The sequence below is a fragment of the Lonchura striata genome, chromosome 19 (assembly GCF_050655825.1).
Source record: "Lonchura striata isolate lonStrDom1 chromosome 19, ASM5065582v1, whole genome shotgun sequence".
NCBI lineage: Eukaryota > Metazoa > Chordata > Aves > Passeriformes > Estrildidae > Lonchura > Lonchura striata.
The window spans coordinates 4,428,091-4,452,113 of NC_140721.1; the positions used below are offsets into that span (position 1 = coordinate 4,428,091).

General features: G+C 40.5%; 1 protein-coding gene across 3 annotated transcripts in view; it reads right to left on the bottom strand.

Moving 5' to 3' along the window:
* TAOK1 (TAO kinase 1) overlaps positions 1-24,023 on the bottom strand; it is a 63,183-nt gene that overhangs the window by 7,749 nt on the left and 31,411 nt on the right. Inside the window, exons 3-18 of one of the 3 annotated variants that reach the window (XM_021550961.4) lie at positions 22,221-22,292; positions 19,226-19,327; positions 18,410-18,455; positions 17,417-17,513; positions 16,517-16,630; positions 15,668-15,759; positions 13,125-13,218; positions 12,418-12,499; positions 10,387-10,554; positions 9,348-9,551; positions 8,056-8,190; positions 7,246-7,482; positions 6,357-6,485; positions 4,582-4,785; positions 3,874-4,113; positions 38-250 (exon numbers count right to left, since the gene is read on the bottom strand). In XM_021550961.4, the coding sequence (XP_021406636.1) occupies positions 38-250; positions 3,874-4,113; positions 4,582-4,785; positions 6,357-6,485; positions 7,246-7,482; positions 8,056-8,190; positions 9,348-9,551; positions 10,387-10,554; positions 12,418-12,499; positions 13,125-13,218; positions 15,668-15,759; positions 16,517-16,630; positions 17,417-17,513; positions 18,410-18,455; positions 19,226-19,327; positions 22,221-22,292 (2,229 nt within the window). The remainder of the gene's footprint in view (positions 1-37; positions 251-3,873; positions 4,114-4,581; positions 4,786-6,356; positions 6,486-7,245; positions 7,483-8,055; positions 8,191-9,347; positions 9,552-10,386; positions 10,555-12,417; positions 12,500-13,124; positions 13,219-15,667; positions 15,760-16,516; positions 16,631-17,416; positions 17,514-18,409; positions 18,456-19,225; positions 19,328-22,220; positions 22,293-24,023) is intronic. The other 2 variants (XM_085557328.1, XM_085557329.1) reach the window with 2 other exon arrangements.

A 24,023-nucleotide genomic window follows, 5' to 3' on the forward strand; every position in this document is an offset into this window, starting at 1 on the left:
TGGCTGAGGAACCCTGGGTCCCTCGGAGGCGACTCACAGCTTGTGTAGAGAGCATTTCATTAATGCTGTGATCATACTGCTCAGCCAGGATAGCCAGCTTCCGGGTCTGCTCCTCCTTGAGCCGTTTGAGGACAGCTTTATGTTCACTCTTTGGCGTGGTCTCCAGCAGATGGTTTCTCAGTGCTTTGTACTGTCTGGTTTGGATCTTGCATGTATCCTGAAACTGCTTCTTTATCTGTAGTTCTTTTGACTGGAAAGATGGAGGGGACACAAAGAAAAAACCAGCATGTTTCAAATGAGCAAAATATCCATTCAAATGGATATTTAGGATTACATTAAGGATATGAGTTCAAGAATCCACAAATGTATATTAACATCTACAGTGCAAGGAGGGAAGCAAAATACACAAGAGGCAATGACTATTGCTGCAGCTGCTTTGACACTGCTACTGTGCAAAACAATTACAATACAGACACTTTTATAACAAAGCTCCAGCCTAAATACAGCTGTCTCTGAACAAAGAGCCTCACATTTGTCACTGGACTGAATCCAGTCCTGGGTGTTGCTTTTCAAGAAAAGTTCTTGAGGGACAGGACTAATATTTGTTAGCACCAAAAGCCATACTTACATGACTGTGGTTGTATGGCACATATATATGAACAGCACTTAATGTTGTGAAAAGAAGCAGATCTGGTGTATGGGAAAGGACAGGAAAAAAGAGCAATGCTTTTTCCATTGAGGGTTTGATGAATATAAGATGTGTTCTAACCCTGGATTTTATGAGCCTGGTTTTCATAAAGAAACCCAAAAAAGACTAGATGTTTTAAATGTACACCACAAAACAGTATATTGTGTTGGTCTAGCAAACAAAACAATTCCCCATTCTCACTGGAGGCTTACTGGAAATGGAGTTTTCCTCCCTTTGCACTTGCTAACATCTCTGTATTGTTTAGAGACATAGCTGTGATTCACAGGGTTGGGGGACACCAATCCCGGAAAAGATATTGGGATCCAGCTTTGCTCTATGACCTTGAAGAAATTACTTTTTTTCCTTTTACCTGCCTTGAGAGCAGCTTGTGAGACTTAACATCTGCTAAGTGTTTCAAGATCCTGAAAAGGAGGGTGTTCTAGGGTTCTCTGTACCTTTCTATGGGATGGCTGGCAGGGATACTACTAACAAAGCAAAACCCAGATGTGATGAATGATGATGGTTAATTGACAGATGGTCAAGTTCACCATGGTAAGAATAAACAAATAAATAAATAAATAAACACAAATCACTAAAATCATACATGAGGGGCTTCTCATTGTTAGGCACCATGCCAAATACTGAAGCACTAGAGACACAAACAGAGCACAGGACCAGACTCCTGTTAGAGTAAGTTGGAAGAGCTCTGGGATCTGAACCAGTGAGGCAGATCTCTGTGCATGGCCAAATCAGCCCCTCCACTCCCTGCTCCTGGCGCTAACTCAGGGCTCAGCAGGGCAGGTGATAAGCACAGCACTTGCAGCCACCACAAAAGGTGCAGTGGGATCAGACAACACACCCAGCCCAAGCACATTTTGCTGCATAAAACAGTAACACTTTGCTAACCTGATGCAGAGAACAGGACAAAGATGGGTTTCATTCAAATCAAAGCATGTGTCATGAAGAGGAATGCATCGCTTTTAACCTTTCTAAATTTCACAGAAAGTTATTTCCTTCCAGGAAACCTTTACAGCTGTTTCTCACTGCTCTTAAGGGAAGTGTTAGCAGGTTACACATTCCCATCAGGGATCTGGTCACAGGAAAGCACTATCAACCTATTTTGTCCTCATTTTTTGTGAAGTCTTGCTTGGACATCAGACTGTTTACAGGCTCCCAATCCAAAGGCTTTAACAACAGGAAACAGAAGGGAGGGGTAAGATTTCCAGTCAGACTTCTGACAAGATCATTTTGACCTAGTATTGTGAAATACCAGCAAGAGGGTATTTGCATCACAATTAACACACTCGAAATAATAACAGCCGTTTTCACTGAAGGGTGAATTCTAGTTATGGGTCCTTCTGGTGCTGTCATAGAACAGACACTGACCGTTAAAAACCTGCTTCCAGGACAAAGGGCCTCACTAAATAACAAAGGGAAAGCCTGAAATGTGCCCTTGAGGGAAAACGTTGCTGGGGAGAGAAACTGAACAAATGGTCAAATTATCTATTCAATTAAAAATACTTGCCTGCATTAGTCAGAGGCAGGAGAAGGAGTTAATGCTAGAGAACAGCCTCGATAAAGAGGGGATTGTGCTACAAACCCAACGGTTGTCCACGGGCTGCACTGTTAGCACTGCGTGTACGCAAAGGTGCAGGACTGACAGCTCAAGCCTGAAATCCTTCACTAATCACAGAACAGCCATGCAAAGCAAAGTGCAAGCTTTCCATGCTCCCTGCAAAAGGCTCCAGCCCTCTCCTCCCTGGAAAAGGGAAGGGGCTGGAGAGTCTTGCAGAGGTGAGAGGGCAGCCAAGCCCCTGCAGCACAGAAGCATCACAGATCCTGCTGCCCACTCCTGTTTGCACCACGTCACCTTGGGGAGGCAGAACTCATTCATGCTAATCTCAGAAGGATCAACCTAATACAGCTGCTTCAGTTTTATTCAGCTCAGAGTGCAGCACAGCTTCCCTGTGAAGTCATCTGCTATTTATACACTATATCCTTGGAGATTCTCAACAGTGATCAGATGGTCCCTTGTTCTCACAAGCCAGGTTTTCACTCTTTAATATTATTCTAATAATGACAAATCAGGTATCATTTTTTCTTTTCTGAAGTTGTGTTTTCAAGTTGGTTATTTTCTCTGTAAGAAGATAACTTGCAGGTGGTGAAAACTAAGTCAGATGGAAAATATCATGAAGAGGAAAGATGAAGAACAACAAAGAAACCCCATGCTCAGTATGCCATGCACTCATTTTGTTACTGGCACAGCTGAACACTGGGTGGAGAGAAGAAGTCTGCCTCCTCAAAGGAAATGTACCAGGCAGCTTTGTGAAAGGCCTTATACACCCTTCTCAGACACTTCAAAATAAACCACTGGACTTTGGATGAAGTGAAGGCTTAAACAAAAACACTAAAAGCCTCAATCACAGAGGCCCCATAATTCTGGTCAGCCACCAGAGCTACAAGGGCAGCATGAAAAACCCAGGAGAGACAAACAGCAAAGGTCAGTGCCAGGAGCTTCCTGAGGACACTGCACTTGGCTGGTGTCTCTCTCTTCCCCCTCCCCACTTGCCACCATGCCAGCTTTAATAGAAAAACACTAACCAGGTGAGTTAGCCAAGACTGAGAGTGAAGTTCATTTTGATACACACAGCAACACAAAGCTTTTGGGTTTTGTTTTTAAAATACACTGCTTCATTACAGAAATACTGATTTTATTTTTGTATATGGGGGAGAGAAGGATCAGAAAATGGTGTAGGAGGAGGAAAAAAAAGCACACTGCAAATATTAAATGCATTTAAAACTACACCAGAAAGGAAGGGACATTACTGAGAAGAGCTTTTCAAAGAAGAGGAGGGACTAGTGCTGCTGTGGCCTGCCTGCAATATCCTGTAAGCTGATCACCGCTATGGTGCTCTTCAAGTTAATGAGCTTCAAATCACCTTGGCCTTGCCTGCACTGTAAAAGGGCTTTTCCATGGACCATGTTTCCACTACCACCAGCTTGCACCTTTTAACCTTTTAACCTAAGGGAGCTCCTACATCCCTTAGTACCTTCAGAGCTCCTACATCCCTTAGTACCTTCAGAGCTCCTACATCTCTTAGTACCTTCAGGGCTCCTACATCCCTTAGTACCTTCAGAGCTCCTACATCCCTTAGTACCTTCAGAGCTCCTACATCTCTTAGTACCTTCAGGCTCTTGGGCTGCTGCCGGACCTCCATGACGTGCTTGCGCCGCAGCTCCCGCTCCCGGCGCTTGTTGTACTCCAGCTGGTTGGTGAGCTCGGTCTGGTGCTGGAGCCGGATCAGCTCGCAGCGCATCTTCTGGATGGTGCTGAGATGGCGGAACTCCAGCTCCTGCATGGACTCGTGCTGACGCAGCAGCATGGCGTGCTCCAGGTCCTTCTGTGTCTGCCTTTTGTTTAGCTCCTAGCAGGAGGACAGAGGGAGTTATTAGGTTCTTTGTACTTACTTGGATTTCCGTTGACAAAGTGACATTTTGCTTTGTTCACAAGGGCATTTCTCTTTCCAAGGCATCTGAGGACAGACCACAGAATTTCTTGGTCTTATCAGCATCAGACAGCAACGCCACCGGTAATTTTTCCTTCCTCATTTCACTTTTCTCCTTCCTGTTCTAGATGCTCAACAGGATTCACAGTAAGCATTTTCTGTTAACTGTTGTGTCTGATGACTTTTTGGACCTAAAGATTCTCCTGCAATAGGACATTAATCTGTACATTGGACGTCTCAGGGACTACCAGATGGCACTGCAAAGCATCCAACCATTGTTCTACCAGAACACTTTGGATGTGCTTGATTTGAGTTGGATTGCAGGTGCTCCTGTGAGATGCACTTCACACAGCTGCATCCAGGCCTCATCTCTGCCTGTTCCCTTACCTCCCGAACCAGGTCCTGCTCCAGGTTATGGCGGCCCAGGAGCATCCGTCTCTTGAAGCGTCGGCACTCCAGCTCCAAGTACTGCCTCTGACGCCTCAGTAAGTTGGCCTCTTCTTCTGCCTGGAAATGCTGGATGTTCTCCTTCTGCTTAGAGAGCCACTCCTGCTTCTCCTTCTTTGGAGTGCTCTGGTTTTCATTCAGCTCCTAATAATCACAAGGTGATTAATTGTGGAATAGTTACATTAAGTTCTTTGGCCATGAACTGAACAGATCTGACTAATAAACTACTGCACTATGTTCTACTCGCTCTTCTCAAGGTTGGTGCCATCTCAGCCTCTTCAAAATGCATCATATCACATAAGTAACAAGAAGGAAATACCAGGAGACAAATCACAGTGAAACAGATTCAACTACAGTTTTTTTTTTTGATTTTTTTACCACTGGCCAAAATACTGGTTTATGTCCACAGTTTCCAGACCTACATATCAGCTGAAAATTTCAAAATGAGAAGTTGCCACTGAAAACACTTGGAGGTACTGCCATGCCGCCTGGTAAACAATTTTTACAGGTTTCCAAAGGACTTAAGAGAAGAAACGTGTTCATGTCCTGTTGTTCAAACAGAACTCCAGACACATGAAGCACATCAGAATTTCTTTTGTGTCTTGCTTGATCAGAGCACATCCCCATTTTACAGTAACTCATCAAGGCAGAGCTGCTCACTGAGATGCCGTAACTCACAAAAACAATGTAACAAAGTTCACAGGTAAAACTTAAAATGAGTTTCCACATTTGTACTACACAGCATAAAGTATCTTTGGCAAAAGACTGTGCTTGCTTGAATTGCATACTAGAGATGCCCATGCAGTAATTAAGACTTGTTGTGATACATTTCAACTGAAGTATAAGACAGAACTCCTCTGTATTTCATCAGTGTTCCTTGGTGCTCTGTGATCTACTGCCCACTTAGAGAAAGATTCTATGTTATTATAAAGAGCCCACGCTACTGTATTTTTTGTTAGATCTTTCTTGGCTCTGCTGCTCTTCAGCCCTTTTTTTCTCCTGGGAAATGCCTATGTTTGGGATATTTCCCTTTGGAGCAAGTTCCAAAGTTGTGTCACAGAAGTGTATGGTTGAGCATTAAATGGTTCTTTCAAAAAAATTATTTATAGTGCTTAAGGTTTCAGTCACTCCACAAAAAGAATCAGGAAGTTTGATTCTACAGTTTCTCTGCACTTCACAGAACTTGATTTTCACTAAAATGCAATGATTATTAAATAATTACACAGCTTTCTCCATTAAAATTAATAGTGCTTTACAGGTATTTTCCTTACAAAAAATGCAGATCATCTTTACTGCTCTGTTCTCTTGCTCCTGTACAGGAATATCATTAAGTGATAAGAAATTTCACTAACTGCTGCACGGAATGGCCACTACCTGCAACAATGTGTGAGAAAAATCTTCATGACCTTTCGTAAACTTTTCTCGTGCCTTGGGATTGCCAAATTTGCATGTTTCTGGCTAAAAAGCAGTATTTAACAATGGAGAAGTTTGTACTTTCACAAGATAAACACACAGTTACCAAGAACTAACTAAAAAAAAAATTTTTCTTACTCAAAGGTCATAGATATGAAACAAATATAGTACACACAGGACTCTGCTCATGAAATGCAGAACTTGCTGCAATCCTGTGGAAGATCTGTGGTGCAGTGTCACTTATTTTCACATGTTCACTACTCTCACACTGTATCACAGACTTCTCATTGGAGAAGAGTTACCTCTTTCAGCTGCTCTTTACGGAGTTTATATTCTCTCTTCTGGGACTCCAGGAAACTGTTCAATTCTTTTTTCTGTTGGGCCTGAATATGCTGCTGGAACTTCTTCTCTTCATTTGCCATCACTTTAGCCTACAGCAAATCCAGCAGCAAGTCAGTCTGAGTCCCAATGGATTATAGCTCATGTCCAATTTCAGTCTCAAGACCCAGAACTCATGGCAGTCACTACAATATTCACCACACCTCTGGACAAGTCCAAGTCAGAGGAGCTCGTCCTCACTCTCTCCTCATTTCCCATCCCATCAAGGCACCCAGCAGAGTCCTCCTCCACTGCCACATTCCCTCAGCCCTATTGTTCAGCTAATCTTGCTTAAAAAAGTCAAAGCTTTATGATAAACTATATCCTCAGCATTCCACTGAGAGATCAGAGATGAACAAAAATCAATAATAATTGCTGTAGGCAGCACCACTTCATTATCAATTATTTAAAAGCACAGCCCCCCCATATCCATACACAACTAGACAGTGAACATTTAAGTGTAGCTGGTACATTTCTCTGCAGGCTAATCTGCCTCCACAACACTCAATGGCAGGCAATTATTGACAGAATAGACATGGCAAGAGAGAGGAAAGCCCTCAGTATTTTTTCTGGAGTCAGGATTCTAACATTCAGTATAACCCACTGCTGTGAAGGACATACCTTTTCTCTAGTTACATAACCCCTTAGTGTAAGGAGGTGATGTATTCACCTTTTTCTAATTAGCAATTTGCTCAGCTTCTGAAAACAAGACATCTCAGAGTCCACACTGTCATCTTTGCATCAGTAAGGGGAAGTGGACAATTCAATGTAATTAACAAACACGGGTTGGTCTGATAAACCATAACCTCCTACCTCTTTTTCCATGGCTGCTTGGTGCTTTTTAATTAGCTTTTCCATTTCTGCAGCAAAATTGTTACGCTGTGTTTCGAGATCTTTGTCCAACCTGAGGCGGTGCTCATCCATCTCTGCCTTCAGTTTATTCTCTAATGCCATCAGTTGCTTCTGGTGCTGTCTTCTCATACGTTTGTAGCCAGACATCTGCTCTCGGAGCTCAGAGTCTTGCTCATGTTCCTGCATTTGCCTTGTCACCTAGGAAGATAACCACATCGGGCCAGAGGAAGTTAATGCTGCTTAATCTGCTTTTCAACAGTCTTCACAAAAGAAAACGATTTAGTTAAGAAATATGATTTTTGTTGTAAAGAAAAGCACACATCCTAATGGCAGCAGAGCAGATTAAAAACTCAATTCTGCTGTAGGAGATAAGCTCACATGGGCTCCAGCAGAAAAACAGTACAATTGTTAAAAAGCTGGTACTAAATAACGGCCTTTTAGCCTAATACAATGAGGGTGGATACATACACACACCCACAAATATTCATAATATGCATATGAAAATAAAAACCAGCTTATTATTATAAATGCTTTCCTATATTCCATGGAACACATTGGATTTGAGACTTAAAATATTTAATATACACAAATTACATTTGCCTAGGTATCTAACTAAAGCTTTTATTAAGTGATGCTAAATTATTTCAGTATCTCAGTCAATGAAGATAGCTCGTATTGTGGTGGTATTCTGAAAGCTCTGAGAAGTTCTACAGAGCTGTGTTCAGAGCATCCCCTCCTGCAGAGCTCTTCCCAAACCAAGCCTCCACGTACCAGCGACGCTGTGCGTATGGTAGCAAAGTGCTCTCGGTTGCGATAATGAGACTTGTGGCGAGATACTTGGGGAGGAGACTGGGGTTCTGATGCCCTTGTCCGTGGATCCGACTCCTCTCTGTAGTTCTCTTCCTCCTTATCAGCAAATATTGATGTCAGAGAATAAAGAGAAATTGTGTTACTAAAGATTTTTAATTTTCGTCTTTTTATTTAAAAAGAAGAAAAAAAGCGTTTTATATTCATCAGCCCTGAAAGATCCTCCTGCCAATGAAGGTATACACTGCAAAAGGAGTTCTGATCTACGATCTTTGCTTTCAGAAATTTCATACTGAATTTTTATTACTAAGAGGAAGATTACTAACCAAAGCAGAAAATGAGGAAAAATAATGGAAAACTGAAAGCTGAGTTAAACAGTTTACTGCAACAAAACATAAAAGCTATAAAGTAGATTTTATCGAGTCTGAAAGACAAAAACAACATCTTTGTAGCTCTCAAAGACAGAGGAAGATTTTCATTACACCCACTGCAGAAATACCTTAAAGAAAATTTTTTAATTTGTCATGGTGTATTCCACATTCTTATTTTGAGTTTGTCATTTATCACAGAGCGATTACTAGTTAGATATGATATACTAATTAACTCCCTGAGGAAATACCTGTGTCTTTGCTGCGCATCTGGGCAAAGAACAAGACATTCTAGCCACACCTCTCATTAGCCACAGAAACGGTAGTGCTTTGAGCAAAAGGAGTGATAACCCCTCCATGGCAAGAGCAGCCTGGCTCAGAGGGCACTCCCCAGCCCACCCTTCATCTGGCAGAGGGAAACTGGTTTCTGCTGTATTTTCTTTCCCTACAGTTTATTCATTAACAAAATATTCAAATCAAGTGCTGGGAAGATGGGTGCTGCAGAACTGATTTCAGCTTCTACTGTAGGTCCTGACTTTAAGAATTATCTAATGAGGAGGTAAAAAGGGGAAGTCACACATCCTGTTGTCCCACAAGGCAGTGCTATGCATGTTAAGGATAGCCAACCTCCCATTTCAACTCTTCCTGATAAAGCAAACTGCTTTTGAAACAATTCCATTAATAAAATAATTTTTAGTGAATCAACAAAAATATATCATCTTCACAGCCACTTTCCCAAGTCTCCAGTGCACACTCATATATATATTTAGGACACACTAATATAAATTAGAGATAATGACTTGGGAATGGAAACAGCTGACTTTATGCCAAACGAATTCTCTCCCACTCTACACCTTCCAAGTTCTCCAGTAAGAACCCAGTGCTTACCGGCTTTAGATGAATGACAGAGCTATTTGACATCACGGTGTGGTCCCCCTCCATCATATCCAGCTCGCTCTTATCATCCGAGGCATCTGGAAGACTGTTAACACTACTGCTTTGGCTACTGGCACTGATAGACATACTAGGAATGGACTGATTACTTCCGACACTGTTCACTGTTCCCGTCCTGCCCACACCATGATCTTGTTCCTAAGAGAAAGGAATTAGAAAGAAAATTCAAACCCATCCCAGTGGTACCTGCGGACATTACCAAATGGAACATTCATTCAATTTCTCTCTAAAGGCATCCACCTGACACGTCATGGCACTTTCCACCCTCCAGGCATTGCCATGAAACATTTTTCTTGTGGGATGTTGGGGAAAGAGTCAGCCCTGTCAAGATTAACTGGCTGATATCAGATTCTTTTCAACAGCGAGCCTCTTAACAAGCTGAACTCTATCATGTATCAACCACAACGTGTCACCAGAAACTGCTGTGACACCTGCATCACCTGAGTGCTCAGCTAGGACCCTGCACCTTGCAGGCTTTATTCTGCACAGGAGAACTGGAATTCAGAGTCTCCTTCTCTGCATGATGACTGCAGCACTCAACCCAAAAAAGAGAAATCAATTTCCCTAATGACCTGTTTTTCTTTTCTTCTTTTTTTTTGTTTTAAGTAAAGTAAAAACCTCAATGCCTTAGATTTAGAACAACATTCTCTGTCAAAACAGAGGTTAACTGCAGTTGCTAAAGAGCTCTCATGAAGCCTCATAAACAGGCAAAGAAACTGAGAATTTACAGGACTGGAAGCTGACTGTTCAAGCATGAACACATGGCACAGCTTCTTGCCAGCACTAGGCATCTATCCTATTTGTCCTTGCTTGTGCCTTGAGGTAGTTTTATTCCAAGCACAAAGAGGGAGACAGTATTTACAGCCAGGTGTGTAAACAGCCTCCCTTCATTTCAGCAATATCTGAATTGTGGTTATTTAAATGATAGTCTCATTCTCTTTGGCTCAGTGATGAAATCCAGCATTTTTCTCACCTCCTCCTCCTCCTGTGTTTCCACTGCAGGGCCATTGTGGGCCTCCTGGAAGAGGAGTTTCTTCATTTTACGATACTGCAGGTTGTCCAGTTCTCTCACTGCATCCTTTGTTCTCTGAATCAGATCTATTAACACTGTTTCGGGCCGCTCTCGAAGAACAAACATGTGCTGTAGAACACACAAATAGGTGAGTGGCCTCTCATGCCTCCAAGGCACATGCTTTGAGGACACAGTGATGAACTCTAGATGGGTTTATTAGCCCTCTTCCCTGCACAGGAGGAGAACACCTTCACAGCTAACACTGGCATTAATTTTAGACTTCACAATCCAGATAGATTTTAGAATGACTGTACCAAAAAATAAAGGTGTAAAAACCCAGAAATAGCATTTTGCATGCCATGAATACTTGGTCATTATAAACCTAGACTTCAGAGACATTATTATCTGCTAGTGACTTAGTGAGGGAAGAGTAACAAATACCAAATAAAAGCTATATGTGCTAGACTGGCTAGTATCTTTAACCAAATGTTAATTAACTCATCAGCTAACTCTCAGTATAAAACCCTTTTCCTTGTTTAGAAAAGCCTGGGAATCAAATATTCATCATACAGCTCTGAGTCATAAAATAGGCTGTGAACCTTAGAGCCTGGTCCTGGAACAGTTCCCCATGTTCTGCTCTTCTCTTGGAGATATTCACCACATTTCTGTGCAAAGGTGGCTGTATTTTACCCATAGGTAAAGCAAGAACTGTCTATGTATGTCAGAAGCAGCTTTTGCAGTCTCCAGATGCAATGTGCTGTGCAAGCATGAGTCATTATTAACACCACCACTACTTTCATTTTGTTCCTTTGGAGAACTGCAATGCTGTTTCCAACATGGCACATTCCCTACCTGTCCCTGTAAAGTGGCATGCAGCTGTTTCAGACTATAGTTATGGAAGGAATATGTTCCCAAATGTTTCATTTCCATCAATGTTCTCTTTAATTGCAGCACATTGCTCAAAATAAAACCAATCTGTAGAATTCTGAAATGGCAGGACTACACACCCACACCAAAACCTTTCCTGGATAATTGCATTTACTTTCTGAATAGACAGTTTTCAAAGAGGCACAAGTCCTCAGAGCCATTTTTAGGTGAAAACATTCAAAAAGGTGCTGATAAAACCTTCATAAATAGCATCCATTTCCCTGCAATGCAAAAAATTTGGAAAAACACTGTTAGCAGAAGCAGGGCCAGGACAAAAAGAAACCCAAAATGTCAGAAGCACTGTAAAGAGAATGACAAGTTAGCAAAATTCTGAATGCCACCTGATGCCACAAAGGAAATCCATCAAAGTCACACAAAATAGCTCCAACACCCAACTTCCCTGTGAGTTCTGTTCACATGTCAGCCTTTTGCAACAATCTACCCCACTGGCTTTGTCTCCAGACTACAGTGAGCAAAGCCAAGACCTGCAGCATTCTGGAGCACAAATGAAGAATTAAAAAAGAAGCTAAGAAATAAAGCAAGAGAAGGCCTGCAGACTGTTGAGGCTTCTTCATGCCAAGGAAAAATACAGTGAGGAAAGAAAAACTGCTTTTTTTGCCCCCCTTTTCCCCAACAGTGGATTTCAGGTACTGTGTAAAGCACATTGGAGTGTTCTATAGCACAGAACACAGAGGGAAGCAACAAAAGGTATTTGTTAGCTAATGCACAGAAGCTCTATCACGATTAACTACAATCACTGGAATGACTGAGTTTACCAACTAAAACCCTTGACAAGTTGATGGACACCCAGTGTCACTTGGTGGAGTGACCTTTTATGATGAGAACTCCAAGGCTGGCTTGGAAAGTCACCTGGGGAACACTGAGGCACTGCAGACAGGCAGTGAAGCCAGGGCTGCCAGCTCAGTACACCCCACAGCACTCCCAGCTCAAAGGTGTTTGAGCATCATTAACCATAACCTTGTACAGTAGGTGAGACAGATCATCATCACAGGGCACAGCCCCTTTTAATACCACATGGAAAACAGAAAGGACAAGCAAGCCAACCTTCAGAAGCTCCTCTGATGTAGGCCTGTCTTGAGGAATTTTCTGGAGGCAAGAATCTACGAAGTTTCGAAAATAATCAGACCTGTGTCAAGGAAAAAAAAAATCCAACTAAGTTAACAACCCAGTTTAATTCATTAAGGAGTCAAATCTTCACATCTGGATGCTTGTCTATGGTTCAGTAAACCATAATAAGGAAGTTTTTAACTTTTGAAATTAGTTTACTGTATTTGCTGTTTTCAAAAGACAGTTGTTGAAGCTGGGAGGCACAAAATGTTACTACTGTGCTTTATTCTTCTGAAGTTTATGCAACAGACACTTGGCACACACAAGCTGTGTCTTCATCTTGCAAAGCAGTATTTCAGCAAAACAGGACTTAGGAATTGACAGTGTGGTTTGTGATTAAAAAAACACTAAACCGCAGAATTTTGGCTAGCTAGGGAGCTTCAAAAGTTTATTGACCCATGAACAGAATTTTTTACAGGATTTTAAGTACTTCCAGCAGCCTGTCCTGTTCCTAGTACAGTGAAGACTCTCAAACATATATTTAGTAATTGGTCAATTTTGTGTATGAAATGTATAGTGAATCTAATGAGAACCTTCCAGCTCACATCCTCCCAACAGGACTCCAGCCATTTCAAGAACTCAGCATGACAAAGCACTCCATTTACAGAGATCCCCTACAACATTCCTCCCTCAGCAATACTCACCATTCATTAGACTGTAGTGTAGGGGATTCATTCTGCGCTATGTGATATAAGGCACTCATTGCGTTCATGTTAAACAAAGGAGGCTTCCTTTCCGCTGCACACAAGAGAAAAGAAGTTTTTATACAGGGAGATAGTCTCATGTTGTTGCTCCATTTTTTTTTTTTTTTTTACAGTTTACATCCCTTTAAAAAGAAAACCACATCAGCAAAATCCCTACTGCCTGAACATGGAACCCCAAACCAACCCTACCCTGCAATCAGACAGATATGTTGGCATACGTCCTGTGCCATTGCAGAAGATGAAAGCCCTTTGAAGATCAAATGCCTTGTCCTCTCAAGCTTTTAAATTACGTGGTTTATCATAGTTGACTTCTCTGACTCATTGTAATGTACTAAAATAGGAGTAAGTTAACAGTAAGCTCTATACTGGGTGTTTAGCCACTAAGCATTCTTGGCTTCATACACCCCCCCCCATCTGTTTTTTTTTAATCTACAGTTGCTAAAAAGCTAAGAAATATTTATTTCTAGCAGGACAGCAGTGATGAAGAATAAGCTGGTTACAAGAACCATCAAATCACACTTAACTGACTAAGCACATGAGCAGGAAGTCAGCAACAGGCCAACTCTTTATACTATTTTGAGAGTTGCCTTCTCTGTTTGGCTCTTCTCTCTTTTAAGCTTGTATTACTCTTATAGACTGACACAGCATGAAAGCTTAATGAGGAAGGAGATGATCTCACTGTAACAACAAAATTGAAGCTTCATCAGAATGTTTATGGGACAAACTTTATAAAGCTCAGCCTCACCATAGACATTCCAGAGAAGCTGGTCAGGCCATGAGGATGTTCCTACACTGCTGAAAACACAACAGAAAACTTTCCTTCCTCAAAAAAATAAACAAGGGAAAAATAATGCTACTTTTCTTAGTCTGCTCCTCAGTTCTGAGTGGAATAGTAGCACTGAACTATGGACCAGAGATCATGGTTCACTCATGGATATAGCAGGATGGACTAAACCCTACAAATTCCTCAGAATGGGTAAATTGAGGACTTAAGTCCATCCTCAAATTTACCACTTTACCTCCTCTAATCTGTCAGATAACTAGTTTCTGCTGTCAAGGATCAGACAGATTATTCATTAAACTATTTTATCTGACTGTTCCCTCTACCTTTTTTCTTCTTAGCTCACCGGAATAAAATAGAATTCTTCTGGAAACCCTGAAACCAAACCTTCCATAAGACCACTCCTAAGACTAAGTGATAATTTGAGAAGACTACCAGACATCTCATTTCCCTGCTGTCTTCCCTTCCCATGCTTACTCAAAGCAACACAAATGAGGCAGGCACACGGACCCAGCCTACATGCTCTGCTGTCCTGACCTAGTCTCACCTCCCACCACGCCAGCAGCCGTAGATGAAGCCCAACACGCTTCATCCTGCAAGAACGCGGCGTGCAGGACTCCCGGGGGTGTGGTGGCCATGAGCTCACTGCATTCCTGGAGCCCTGCAGCCAGCCAAGTCTCCTTACTCTACTCAGAGCAGGATTCTGTCATGACAGTCACACCCCTTCAACTGGCTTTATATTGGCAACAACAACAAAAAAAAATCTGCTCTGAAGAAAGAATCTATTTCGCGTCCTGGAAGAAAATGAAGTTGACAGTTTGGAATGCCAGACAGCATTTTTAGCTAAACTGTGCAGTTCACATGGATTAGTGTGTTCATGAGAGCTCACACATCCTGGCTGGGCTGCTCCTCCATGGAGGTTGGGTTGGAGCATGAGCAATCAGATCTGACAAGGATGGGAGGACAGCCTCAGGTGCATGGCAGCAGTGGTGTGCATGGTGTGCTTCAGCCAGGGAATTTTTGTTCCAAGAAAACATGACATGTTAAATTTAAACAGAATGCCATACTAACAGAGTCCCTTTAAACTCACATTCTGCTTTAAAGGGTCTGTTCTAATGGCAGTGCCATCATTTCTTTAGGCTTTGAGTTTCATGTTACCACTTCAAAATTGGATTATTTCATATCTTTTTGTTTAAGGAAAAAAAAAAAAGTCTATTCAGAAGTGACAACACACACTGAACACAGCTTTGAAGTTGTCAACTTCTCCAGAACTTCATCACTGCAGAATTTGTTAATATATGTTAAATTTTCACAGAAACAATATCAACTTATAGTAATAAATATATCTTCACATTGGTACTTTTAATGGTTCACTTCTAAAGCTGCCCAGCAATTGACTGTTTTTCAGTTCAGAAGTTAATTGCCACTCCCACAGAATGTGAACACCCTTAGTGATATCTCTTGGCCACTGTCTTTGTCTATATAACTCTCTTTCTTCAGGTAATGAAAACACTAGCTCCATAAACATCAAACTGGAGACTTTATCTGGAATTCTAGAAAGCACATGTTGCTCTTTTCTCTAAAACTCAGGACAACCAGGACAAGAAAGACAGCATTAATCTTCTGCACTGTGATTCAACTGAGTAAGTTCCAGCTATTAAATAACTAATTTTTTTTTTTTTTTCCAAAGGAAGTAACTTACCTAACTCAATACAGGTAATTCCAAGAGACCAAACATCTACTTTGCCATCATACTGCCCTTCATCCATGGCTAAAATCACTTCTGGGGCCATCCTAAGAAAAGAAATTGGTGCTCAAAATAGACAATGGAACACATTATCTTCATCAGTATGAAACAGGCTGTTTCCCTGATTTCAGCTACCATAAACAAATAATTCCCCAAGCTATCAGGCATGGGACACTGGGAACAAAGACCAGGCACCCACACTAGTGCAGGTCTGCAGAGGCTGTGTGATGTTCTCCTGTGCTTTGCCCAGCTTTCCATTTATGAGTATCATAACCTTCTCACCCCTCCCACATTTCCAATAGTTTAGCTGGCTGACCAACTGTGGTGAAATTATAACATGCAGTTGAGTAAACACCACAGATTAGGTGTAAGAGATCAAAAGCATACAAGGGATCTGCAAAGGGGTTGGTTCAGTGAACCTGGCCTTTCCTATGAAAGAAAAAACACTTCAGTTATTTCAACAACCAGACACGATGAGAATACATGAATTGTTTAAACCACTGGGGGGAGTGATTAAAATATATTACAGATGATTCAATCCCACCTCTACCACTTTAGGTCAGTCTAAGCAGAACAGCAAAATATCTTTATTGCTTTTTGTGAACTACAAACAAAGGGATACACAATTTCTTGGAACTCAGAGCCTACTTACTATTGAAACTTTTTTCCCTAACAAAGTACATTTTATCTCCACCACAACTGCAAGATTACAAAGCTAGCTCCAATAAGCCCAAGTATATTAAATAGCCAATACAGGATCCTTTCACTTCACAAAGGCAGAAATAAGTAAAACTCCTGGCTTACCAATATGGCGTCCCCACAAATGAGTTGGCAGGAGATGCTATGGAAGCAGACCCAAAGTCAGCAAGTTTCACCTGTCCTGGCTCTGTCAGCAGGATGTTCCCTGCCTTGATATCTCTGGTGATAGAATACAAGTGTCAGTATTACTCCTCTCTAAAGAAGAAAACTTCCTATTGGACAGACTATGACACACCAGTAGTCACATGTTCAAGCTGCAAAATATTCTCAATTTCCTCCAAACACAAACTCTTTAACCAGTAGGTTTAATTGCTTAAAGTGGCCCTTGATTTTGGATTCTTTTGTCTTACATGTTAGTCTTAATTTCTGTCTTAAAAAAGAATTTTAAATGGCATAACAGGATAAGCTTCACATACAACCCAGCAAAACGTTCTGAATCAATTACATCCTTTAGCAAAGTTTTTTTTAAATTACTTAATAATGTAACCATTCAAATTCTTCATCCTACTAAAATGTAGAAGCTACTTTAAACACAAAGAATATTGCATCTCAAAGTTACTGTGTGCTTCTCAACATGTGTGTTTGTGTAAAACTAATTTTTCAAGAATTAGTGCTCTCCCTGCCCCAGCACTCTTGGCCTTGCAGTTCCTACAAACTCTCTGGGTGCACTTGCTATTCACTGCTTCAGGGACAATCAACACTGAAAAGTTTAGCAGATTTGAAGGAATTCTGTAGAAATTATGAACACCAGCAGTAAGAGACAGTTCATGTACAGAGACAGAGCTTGCTAGTGTTTAGACTACTATAAATCACTTGTTTGGGAGCATATGGATACTGTGAAAAGAAAATCTCTGCTTACAATGTTGAATTTGGGACGGACAGGATACAGTCAACAAAACACATCACATGTAACTGTGTATGAGACAGCAAAATGTGACTACTTACCTATGGATCATATTGTGAGAATGCAAGTATGCTAATCCCTGGAGAGCACCATGGGTAATTGCTGCTATTTCCACTTCTTGCAATGGCTTTTTATGAACTTAAGAAAAGAATTTATGTGAAATTCAGTATTACAGAAAACAATACAGTTTGCAGCATGCAAGCCAGTACTGTTAACAATGTAAACAGAAATAGTAAAAGTTCATTTTCACTAGATTCAGTATGAGAAGCAAATATAAAAATAGTTCCCTGAGTACATTCTATAATCAGATCTAATCTTCTAACTGTAAACCAGCAGCTATTTACTACCAAAGAGACCACTCTCCAACCATAAACTACATTCCTGTCAGTTATGTGACTATTCTCCCAAGTGAAGACTTGAGACTCAATATCCAGTTTTCCATTAATGAAGTGATACTCCAAACCCCAGAAATTTACAGCAATTCACACACAAATAAATTGTAGCAACACAGATGAGATTCTGGCAGCTCAGCTTTTGGTCCTGAAATGCTTCTGGCAAGGAAAGGAACAACTTCCTGGCCACACACATCTCTTCAAAGACAGTTCACTATAAGAAGCCTGATAGAAAAAATGACTATTTAATGAAAGACCTCATCAAGCACAACCCTAACACTGCTGTACTGCTATTCTAGTCAACAGCCCTACAGTTGTTAGTAAGCACTAGGATCAACAGCAAGGGTTTTCAGAAGTAAATCTTGAATTGTCATGGCAGGAGAACTTAAAACTCAGAAGCAAACAAATAGCTGACTGGCAACTTTAAAATAATATGAACCAAGGAAAAACTAAGCACCTGGGAAAGCCAGTATTCTACAGAAAAATGTCCTCAGCTATGCAAGAATTTGATAAACTGTGCCTATTCATACACAGTCTGGCCCCAAACAAAACTATAAATTCAAGGAAAATTCTGTGATGCTGTAACCCCCTAGTTTAGTACTCTACTTCTGACTTTTCATCAAATAAACATGTGTGACTCACCTTCTAGTAAGTCTGATGCTGATCCTAAACAATATTCCATAACAAGCTGTTACAGGAAGAAATCAAAGTAGTTAGAAAATCTGCAATAGTAAATATATGTTCTCTAGACTTGTATGGAGAAATCTAGAACTAATTCCAGGAGCACACAGTGCAGGCTGCCATAACAAAGCAAGTATTGCTTGTACCATAAAATCCATCCCAGCACTGTCACACTGACCCCTCCCACAAGTACAGCTCTAACTGGAATTAAGCATAACCCCCCTGTGTAAGATAGCAAGCAACACCACTTGTAAGGAAGGCCAAAGCACATTCATAACCAGTTAGGTATTGTATTACATATCGTATTTTATATGCACATACTTAAAAGGAATGTTAAACTGCACTTAACAAGCTTATCAGAGTATTAAAGGGCTATTTAGGGATTTACTTAAGATTCTGTCCCAGTCAGATTTCAAAAAGAGAAACTAAAACTTTGCCCTACAGATTTATTGAAGCTAATTCACAAAACAGTACTTACAATTTAAACTATTAGTTCAATAATATGATTTCTTTAGTATATTAGCGATGGGTGTACATTATTTCAAATACTCAATTTATCAAGCTAAATACACTAGAACAGCAACATTTAATCTAAGCAAAAAGGAAATTTTCCTTAAATCTTGGCTCCAGAAAGTACATTCAGTTTGTTGAGCACGTGTAAGGCCCTTGGCTATGCTCATCTCAGTCTGTACAACACCAGTGCTCAGGTGCCTACCAAAATCCAGCTGGAGTGATTTCAAAACACCTTTAACCAAGGCAAGAGAAGTAGATGCTTACCCATGCTGTATGCTCCCGCAGATAGCAGCCTTTGTATTCTATACTGTTAGGGTGTTTTATTCTTTGGAGGAACTTGACTTCCTTAATAATATCCTGCCATTTCTGTCGGGAATAAAATGAACAGAAAGACTTTTTAGAACTGTTACCTTTTTGTTGTTGTTGTTATTATGTCATTTAATTATTTTAAGAGGCAAAACTATCTCAAGGTTCAAGTCCAAATAAGTTTGTATCAATACTATGATATTCACTGCTTAACTCCTCAGCAGACCTACAAAATAAGTTGCTGATCAGTTAGGCTGTATGCAAGGATCTCTCATCAATATAATGCTTTGTATTTATATGTGTGCACAGGATATACTGGTAAACACAATATCTGAGCAAGTCCTCAAAAAAGAAGTGATCCTCTACTAAGGGATACCAATTCTGTTGTCAAATCAAACACACACCCTGATCTGAAAGAGATTTGGGTGATAAGTGTCCTTCAGCAAGATCAGCTGCCTCTCTCAACTCTTGTTATTATAAAGACCTGTCCCTACTAGTCACTATATTACACTGGCTGAGGCTCCCTTTATCAGCTGCCAACTATCTGACTACATTCTTGATAATGTTTCTCTATTACTAGTTTAATCTTTACAGGGGCCAATTTAAAATGAGTTATCTACTAGATAAAGGTAGGTTCTGCTGGAGAAAAAATATAAACAGATAAAACAAAGCCATGTTTATAGTAAGGGGAGCTCTGTTAGTGCAATTTTAAAGCACAGAAGAAGCCAAAATGTCAAGTTCCAGTGTGTGCCTAGACACTGACATTGCTGCACCAATGATACTGCACATCCACATCTCCTCAGGCAAGAAAGGCAAAAGTCTGACAGTGCAACAGCAAAACTAAAACCACAGAAAGTACCTTCAATACCAAATAGTAGTAGCTGAAACCATTTAAGTATGCAGCCATCCATGTAAGAGTGTTGACACTGCAAATGTTTTTGAGCAAGAGTATCAGTCCTGAAGCTAACCAGAGGGAGAGGAACCCAACACCAAAAGGCTCAAAAGCTGTTTTCCAGGTCCTGTTAATCTCTCAGCACACTCTTCCTCACGTGTTGGTATGTGGGTAGTATTCACAGAGGGACAGAGGGCCCATCTACCCTGAGACTTTGGAAAACATGTGCCAAACCTCAATAAAAATTTTAGGGTTAGAGAAACACAGAAACCAGAGAACACAGAAGCCCACAACCCAGGCAGCTGATTGACTACATTAAGCATTTCTCAACAGCAGAATTGCTATAGAATGACACAGTGCAGTTATAACATAAACTCTCTCACTGACACTGGAGTGACTTAGTTGCCTTTTACCTTCAGCCTCCAAGGCCTTGAGGTACTAAGCAATAAAAGCCAACCAAGAAAGCACCATGCTAAACTTCTACACTGGGAAGAGAGAAGTGATGTATTAGTCAAGAAGTATTCGTGATTTCCTGCACAAAAAAAAAAGCTCCTAGAACACATTAAGAGCACAGTACTACATTTTTCAAAGGTTTTAAACCTATTTTTAGTATAAAATATGACCTTATTTGAGTGAATTGTTCCCACCAATGATAAAATCTTATTATGAAACCAAAAGATATCAGAATGCCCTTATCAATTTTCTTTACATAGCCTCAATCATAACTTAGTGAACTTCTGAACAAAACAAATAAATAGGGATGTAAAATAGAAAGTGTTTTAATCCTGGTCTTATTACTTTCTTCAAAATAAAGAAACATATGCATTGAAGACAAACAAAAGCTATTTCTGAAGCATGCACAGTTTGTTTCATTCATGTGAATAGAGTATTTATAGCTCACAGTAATTAAAACAGTAGGACAAGTAGCAAGTACAAATTATTCTTTCATCAGTACACAGTTAAACAAGTCACCGCAGCGACAAAACAGAAACAGGCATAGCAAATTTAACTCTGAAGCTAGAATTCAGGACTGCTGGAGAGACACTGCCACCTCTACCTCCTACACAGACACACACACACACAGAGGAAGGAATAGTTCAGCTCCTTGGAGTGCAGATGATCAATACACAAAAGGCAGGCACAGAAAGCAATGAGCTGTTAGCTGAACACATCAGAGCAAGACTGCTGGTTATATTGGAATATAGAGAATGGAGGGAGGGAACCATAAATGCTTTGGACAACATGGTTATGAGAAATACTTCTGCTGAAAAATCATGCCATGATTTGATAGATGTTATTTACCAGAAATAATATCAAATTAGCTGCTTGTGTCATCTTGGGCTTTTCAAGAATCTGTATTAGCACTTAAATGTTTCAAGTATAACATCAGCTCTCCCTGCTAAGCATCCTAGGGAAAGGAGACACATCTGGGGTGGCCATGAAAACACTTAATGTCTAATCTCAGAGGCCCACTTCTACAGACCCTTCAGCAAAACTGTCCTAATCCCTGACCCTGGCAATTCTTCTGGAATTATGCTGCTGTTCAGATTTTCACACTCATTCATTCACCACTCTTTTGCCTTTGTTTCAGCTGCTCATGAGCATAGTCATTCCAGGGAGGGATATGTTCTGCTTCACTACTTGGTACAAGCAAGGCTCCCTAGGAAGCTCTCACCACTGCATCCATTCCTATCATTCATTCGTCCAGGAAGCATCATGGTTTTTTGGAAAGGTATTTAAAATGGAACATTTAAGGGCAGTAAGACACCAACATACACACTCATCATTTAAAATTTTCTTTTTTCTGGCTACACATTTCTGTGGTCCCAAAAAAAGCCCATTGTATCTGAAATAAGAGAGTTCTACCCCTCTTTTTTCACAAGCAGATTACACAGAATTACACTAAACAGTAAACTGATTTATTTCGTTTACACAGTGCTCTTATTCACCTTTAGAGTTACAGAAAATATTTCTCCTGTAGGAACTCAAGCTAACTAAAAACATCCCATAGAGAAATTATTTGCAATGATTAAGGTTTGATATACACCATGTTCTACATACCTCATTGGACTGCTTCCCACTATATGACATTTTCTTGATGGCCACCACTTCATTGGTGCGCACATCACGTGCCTGTAACAGGAAAACACAATCCATCAGTTGCTTCAGGCCCCAGCTTTCCATAAGATGTAAACCACACACATTCATAAAATAATCTCTATTCTTACTTAACTTTTGCAGAGCATTAAACTAAAATATCTTCCAAGTGATGTGTCTGCTGCAAGAATTAGAAATTTCTTTCCATAGTGAAAGATCACCCTCCTGTCTGGGAGACAAGGTGTGACATTTTTCCATGCTCAGCATCTACCAAGTCTCTGCAAGTCAAGCATTGTGACTTAAACTAACAAGCAGCTCTGATTCAAGCAGAAGGGATTTTCCCTAAATCAATTTGTCCCCCTGCCCAGGTCTAGTCCACATAAAACAGAAGCAAGGCTCAGCCACCCAGTTCCATTCAAACCATATGGAAAGATGTCCCATGATGCACTGGAGATAGCCACCAGTGTCTGGAGCAGATTTCTCCCCAGTACTCCCAAAAATTAGCTTTTGTGTCTTAAAGGAAGACAGATGATACAGAGAGACATGGCAGCAATCCAAGTGACACATCTTCAGATGAGACTTCTCAGTTTCATAGTATTGTTATTTACACTGCACCATAAATGTACATAGTTTTTCACACTTCAAAGGCAAACTTCCTGACTTCAGACAGCAACAATGCAAGGCAAGGATTAGAGGAGATGTTTTGTTTAATTCAGCAACAAAGCAAGGGCTCATTCTCCACAGCAGGAGAAGAGGCAGCACCTTGCAGGAAGGATGGCTCCAGATAAGACCCCAGATTTCCTCTGTTAAGAGATTTCAGCAGCACAGGAGGGTGGTGGAGGAAAAGACCTCTGAGTCTCTCTGATAATAATAATCAACTTGGACATGAAGCCAAATGATATAAATCAGAATAATGTGCACCACAGCATTCATAGATGACTGATGAAAATGTTGATTTTTAATATATTTGTACTATCAAGCACAGCCTACCAGAACATAGATTAATTAAGTACTAGGGCTCTGCCTTTTGTAAAAAGGTTTTTCAGTCATGTTTTAATTCTGCTGTTCATTAAAGGGATTCCCAGAATTCTCTGTCAGTCTTTATTTCAACTGGATATGATAAGCTTGAACCAATACTATTTTTACTTTTCTTTCTGTTCGAAGGGATCCTCTCACTGATAGTACTTGTAAAGTTGGGTAGGGGGGAGTGACTATTTTTGTTGTTTGAGACAAAAAAGTTAGAATAAAATTCTGACTGCATGATATTTACTGACTAGAGACAATCTCTGAAACATTCAACTGTGTGAAGAACTGCCAATAAAGCAAGGAAGCAAAATACTACAGTAAAGCAGAAGGAACCCAGCTCTAACAAAAGAGAGTGGGTTATTCTTCTGCTCCATCTGCAGTGTTCCAGTGTAGTATGTTTCCTGTGTCAAGCAAAAGCTATTATTACACTGCAGAACAGGGAGTAGGGTAAGGATAATACCAAAAATGATTCAGAGGTGCCAGACTTGCAGTTTCTAAGAAACTAAAACCATGAGGTGAACCAGCAAAATTCTTATCAATTATAAAAGAAAAAAAAAAAAAAGGATCTTTCTGCTATGAAGGATGCAACAGAAACAAAGAGACAGGAGTAAGATCAATATATATCACACCCATTGATGGGATCACTGCTAAAGGGAAGGAAGATGGGTACAACCAACAATGAAACACTAAATTCTATTTTAAATAAAGTAGGGGAGATTTCAGGATTATATGGATTTTCTA